General features: G+C 37.2%; 1 protein-coding gene across 1 annotated transcript; it reads left to right on the top strand.

The window, feature by feature from the left end:
• Positions 1-4,757: 4,757 nt before the first annotated feature.
• LOC141701340 (uncharacterized) lies at positions 4,758-5,522 on the top strand. Its single transcript, XM_074505016.1, has one exon. It carries the CDS (start codon positions 4,758-4,760, stop codon positions 5,520-5,522), a length of 765 nt encoding a protein of 254 aa, XP_074361117.1.
• The last annotated feature ends 767 nt before the right edge of the window (positions 5,523-6,289 follow it).

The following is a 6,289-nucleotide window of genomic DNA, read 5'->3' as shown; positions in this document are numbered from 1 at the left end:
GACTCATAAGGCGTTGCACCTTCAACTGCTCGAGTTGGCACTCGGTTTAACAAATAAACGGTGTGCCTTATTGCTTCTCCTCACATATACATATGCATATTTCTTTCTTTCAATAGACTCCTCCCCATGGCAACCACAGTTCTGTTGCGTCGCTCCACAACTCCGTTATGTTGTGGAGTGTATGGAGCTGTAAAGTGGCGAGCAATACCCATATCGTTACAAAAACTTGCAAAGGCCTTCGAGCAGAATTCTCCTCCTCTATCAGTGCGAAGAACTTTAATAGTCTGGTTTGATTCCTTTTCCACTAATACTTTAAATGTCTTAAAATATGTCAGTGCTTCAGCCTTTGTCCTGAGCATATAAACCCACATTGCACGACTAAAATCATCAACAAACAATAGAAAATACTTGTTACCAGCTGGTGTTGGTGGAGAGATAGGGCCACAGATGTCTCCATGGATGAGTTCCAGCCGTTCCTTGGCACTAAAGACAGACTGTATGGGAAACGGGCATCTCGCCTGTTTAGACATCAAGTATCCCTTACACACTTCCTTTGGGTGTGTAAAAGTGGGCAAACCATGTACCATTCGATTCTTGGACATCAGATTCATAGAGTTAAAATTCACATGACCAAGCTGTGCATGCCAAAGCAAGGTCAAATCATCTGCTTTTGTGAACAAACACATTCCACTAGTATCCTTTGTTAAAACCTTGTATAATCTATTTGATGCACGCTTTACTTTCATTATCATGGTATTTTTCTCATTATAAATCCACGAAAATTCTCCCTTAATAATCACTTTACTACCACCTTCAGACAATTGGCCCAATAAAATTATATTATTGCATAGACTTGGAATAAAGTATACCTCTTTGAGAGTACATTCCTTGCCATCCTGAGTTGTAAGATTGATTGATCCTTTCCCATGTATTTCAACTGTGGATCCATCTCCAAACTTGACTCTACCTCTCACTCCTTCATCCAGTTTAGTGAACTTGTGACGGTAACCGGTCATGTGGTTACTAGCCCCATAATCGAGATACCACACACTTGTGTCCCTTTGTCCTTCGAATCCAGCTTTGTTCAATTTAGGACTTACTCCTCCTTTATGGAGCAAAAACATCTCATCCTTGACACCATGACATTCTGCCAGCAAAAGAGTGGGTTCATCATCATTTACATAGGCCAAATTTGCCTCATGTGTTTGCTCCTTTTCTCTCCTGGGTTTACGACACTCCGCAGCATAGTGTCCGTAAGCACTGCAATTAAAACAACGTATGTTGTTTCTGTCACGACCACCTCTAGAGAAGTCTCTTCCCTTTGTTACATCTCTTCCCTATGAGCTACCTCTGTTCGCTCGCTTCACCCACTCATCCCGAGTGAGTAATAGTTGGCCTTCCTTATTCTCCCTTTTCACCCATTCTTCTTCGGTGAGAAGTAGCTGTTGATCACTGCTCTCATTTTTCCCACGTACTCTTTCTTCATGGGCCTTAAGAGAGCCCACTGTCTCCTCAACAGACATTTGCTCCAGGTTCCCGAACTGCTCAATAGCTGAAGCTATCTGTAAGAATCTGGTGGGTACAGCTCGCAGAATTTTCTTGACCACGTATTCTTCTTCAATCTCCTCTCCCAACGTACGTATATTGGCTACTAAGCCGTTCAGCCTCATGCAGAAATCGTCAAGTTGCTCAGTGTCCTTCATAGTGAGGGCTTTAAACTCTGATTTAAGAGTCTGAACCTTCGTTTTTTTACTTTATCTGCACCCAGATGTACTGTCTTGATGGCATCCCACGCCTCCTTTGAGGTTTTCTTGTCTGGAATTGACAACAAAAGGTCCTCAGCAATTCCCTGGTAGATTATGGCCATTGCACATTTATCTACCTTATCCTCGATAGCTGCTGTAGTTTCTTTAGGTTCTATAGCATCCCACACACCGTGGGCTTGCATGAAAACCTTCATTTTTAGTGACCATGCTGTGTAGTTCGTTTTGTTGAGCATTGGAAAACTTAAACCAAATGAGCCCTCCTTTCCCTTGTTAGTTTCCATGAGTGTACAGACAGATTGTATGTATCAAGCTCTGATACCAGATATAAGTGTAGATATAGTAATATAGACTCACAATAAGCAAACGTGCTTGACTAATATTTCTGAATGGATAATAATTGAAGAGATGACTAAAATGAATACATGTTGAATGTTTAAAACAAGAGAAACTAACAACTATAAACCAGGAACTAAATACCTGATTTATCTCCATTACTCTCCTAGATAGACTCAACTACTAAGACCTATTCTAACCGCATACAACCACGTATACACAGCTGATTTATTATTAAAACAGAATTAATCATATTTAGATTAAATTAATATTTCAACAATTATATGGGTCACGTCCGGAATGTATTGGAAAATCCCGATGCTGATTTAAGTGAAATTTTTGGAGGAATGCAGGTGGTGGATGGTTGCGAGGATGAACCTCATGTTGCACCAGAAGATCGAACAATCTTTTTAATATTCTCCAAAGGCTACTACCTCCCTGAATCGGAAATTCGAGAATTCTTCACAAGGTATAAAATTAATTTAATATGTAATATTCATCCAGATGTATGCAAATCCATAACTATACTATATATAGTGTTGTAAATTTGTTTATGTGGTGAGTAAGTAAATATATGTTTACATGCCTTTCCTCTGTGTTCAGGATTTTTGGCGATTTCATTGAAGTCATCTACATGCAAGATGTGTCGAGTGATGAACAACCATTGTACGCTAGAATGGTTTGCCGTTCTTCTTCCATCATTCCACACATTGCTCCTCCCTAAATAAAGACCAAGTACTCCATTTATGGGAAGCAAGTCTGGGCCAAAAAGTATATCAAGAGAAGTCGCCAGTCCACTTCTGATGATTAGTAAAAAAACATCTGAACTAGCCTTTTTTTCACCTGTTTATGTTAAAGTTGGTGGCTTGTGGTAAATGTTTCACCACTTTTTAATATTGAAAACTTGTATTTTTGAAGAAGATACATCATGTTGTTCAAATTTATTATCTTAAGAATTTTTTTCTAAAATAAATTGAATTAATTCTCATGTTGAAAGTACAAAGTTACTCAGTAATAGATTAAGCCATATAGAAAGCTAACATATTAACATGCAAAATATTTTACTATTATGATATTATAACAAGGGTAAAACACTTGCCTTTGGTCCTTAAAAATTATGTGCACTCGCATTTAACACAACAATCTCATTCTGACATCTGATGACAACATCATATTTTATTCCCTCAAGTCTCTTTATCTGCCACTCATGTCGTTGCTACAAACCCAACATGCATTACCATTCAAATATTTTCTTTTGACTTCAACGTTTGGTCATGATAGTCTAGAAAGATCCGCATCTATAATTATAAGATACATCATTAATCATTTACACCATAATTACTCGACAAACTCCTTTTCTAACATTCTATCTTCTATCCATACGATAGTCCACACATAATTAAAATATTTAAGCTTAAGAATCTCAAATCATGTAGGCACATAATTCAAATAACACATAAACACATAATTCAAGCAACATGTAATTCAATTTTTCAATCGATTCAGTTTGGTATGTTTAAAACTGAAATCAAGCCAAGATACGACTTTTGGTAAATACGCCACATAGAGATGTTTACAAAATAAGCGACCATTCGACACAAAAGGATTTAGGTCTCGAAAGTATTTTTAATGGAAGCCGAATATTTTTCAGAGTCTAGATGCGTTCGTTTTGTACTAAACAGACAAACAGTCTATTTATTATGAATAACATAAGAATAATTCAAATAATAATAATATTAATTGATTATTTAATACCTTTATATATTTTTAAAAAGTCAAAATATTTTTCAAAATATTATTTGATTTAATTATAAATAATTCATTTACCTATTTATTAATAAAACAAATTATTTAAAAATTCAATCAACCCATTTAGATTAATAAATAATTAACTAGAATAAATTAGAAATTATTTAATCAAATTAATAAAGCAAACAATTTTTGGAATTTAAAAATAATTCAGTTTAATTATTAAAAAAATTAATTGAATAAAATATTAGATTTAAAAAAGAATTTCTAGAATTTTTAATAGATCATAATCCATAACCAGTTTTTTGGAAAATGTGTTTGTGTCTTATGGATCGAAACGTTGTCAACTCCGAGTCTCCGAGAACACAAGACCCGCAGGTAAAACAACAGATTCTGACGAAGGTCGATAGTCCGGCGAGGCCCCAATTGGGACGAAAATAACTCGAATTCTATGATTTTTCAGTTGGGTTTCGTTCTAAATTAAAAAAACTCGTTTTAATTCATAACATCACTAAACGATCAATCGATCGTAATTTTCGATAAAAAAATTGAACATCACGTTCGATTTTCGGCCAAACTCGACGCGACGAAAAATCTGAACTAACCTTGACGAAAATGAAGGTTAATATGCAAGCACGCGACACCTGGAAGGCAGTGGAGCTTGCAGATCCAAAGGTTGCAGCCGAGGAAAAGAAAGATAGGTTGGCTTTGGCAGCCATCTATCAATCCATTCCGGAGGACATCTTATTGTCAGTGGCTGTTAAGAATACTACAAAAGAAATATGGGATGCCATCAAAATGATGTGCCTAGGTTCCGATCGCGTAAGACAGGCCAAGGTGCAGACCTTCAAGTCAGAGTTTGAGGTGCTTAGCATGAAGGAGACATAAACTATCGGCGAGTTCTGTATGATGTTAAACGACCTGGTAACCAATATACGAGCGTTGGGTGAAATTGTTGAAAAAGGTTGTGTGGTGAAGAAGCTGTTGAGGGCTGTACCTTATAGGTTTCTGCAAATAACCTCTGCAATGGAGCAATTTGGAAAGTTGAATGAGATGTCAATAGAGGAGGCCGTGGGATCATTAAAGGCGCATGAGGAAAAAACTCGTGGCCAAACAGAGAAACTTGGAAATCAATTACTCTTGACTGAGGATGAGTGGACAAAGCGAGAAACAAATGGAGGGCAACTATTGTTAACCAAGGAGGAATGGTTAAAGAGAACAAGTACAGGAGGAACTGATAGTTCACAAAACCAGAAATTTCGAGGAGGGTCTCAGGGATTACATGGTGTGAGAGAAACAAGTAAGGTAAAATGTTTTAATTATCACAACTATGGACATTTTGCTGCAACTTGTCGTAAACCACAACGAGGTAGGGAGACAAATCAAGAGGTGAACTTATCAGAAATCCATGATAATGAACCTGCTTTGCTTATGGTGAAACAAGAAAAAGTGGAAGAACGAACACTCTTGTTGAATGAGAAAGATGTTCGACCAAAGTTAAGCAAAGATTTTGAGATGCAAACTAAATCCAACTTGTTGTATTTGGATAACGGAGCTACTAACCATATGACTGGGTTACGATCGAAATTCAAGGAATTGGATGAAAGTATCACAGGTCAAGTGAAAATTGGGGATGGTTCGTTGGTTCATATGAAAAGGAAAGGCTGCTCATGAAGGTTAGAAGATCTGCAAATCAGCTTTACAAGATCATAATGGAATCAAACAAAGGTAGTTGCATGCTGTCAAAATTGAAAGATCCAGAGTGGTTATGGCACTTACGTCTTGGCCATGTAAATTTTCAGGCAATCAAACTAATGTCTAAAAATAACATGGCATATGGGATACCTAAATTGTTGAATCCAAAGGAGATGTGTACCAGCTGTTTGATGTCGAAGCAGGCAAGGGGATTGTTTCCGAGCAAGGCAAACTTTTCATGAAAAGAAACCATTGGAATTGATCCATGGAGATATTTGTGAACCAATTACTCCAGCCACATTGGGAGTTAACAAATATTTTCTACTTCTTGTTGATGATTTTAGTAGAATGATGTGGACCTATATGCTAAGAAGCAAAGACAAAGTCTTAGAAGCGTTCAAAAAATTTAGAGTGATGATTAAGAAAGAAAAGGAAAACAAGATCAAGGTGCTAAGAACCGATAGAGGAGCGGAGTTTTGCTCTAACCAATTCAAATAATTTTGTGAGGACATGTGCATTATACGATATTTTACTGCACCCTACACACCCCAACAAAACGGGGTTGTAGAGCGCCGAAATCGTACCATTGTAGCTATAACACACAGTTTTTTGAAGGAGATGAGACTGCCTTTAACGTTGTGGGGGGAAGCTGTAAGGCACACGATATATATGTTGAACAGATTACCTACAAGAGCTCTGACAAGGAAAACTCTTCGCGAAGTATGGACAGGAGAGAAGCCTGATGT

This window comes from Apium graveolens, unplaced genomic scaffold (assembly GCF_009905375.1).
Source record: "Apium graveolens cultivar Ventura unplaced genomic scaffold, ASM990537v1 ctg3747, whole genome shotgun sequence".
Lineage (NCBI taxonomy): Eukaryota > Viridiplantae > Streptophyta > Magnoliopsida > Apiales > Apiaceae > Apium > Apium graveolens.
Note: the sequence above shows the minus strand (reverse complement) of the source record. Positions and strands in the feature narration are given on the sequence as shown.

What these genes read in the sequence shown, in the direction of transcription:
- LOC141701340 (XM_074505016.1), top strand. Translation starts at nt 4,758, where the DNA reads ATGTTAAACGACCTGGTAACCAATATACGAGCGTTGGGTGAAATTGTT.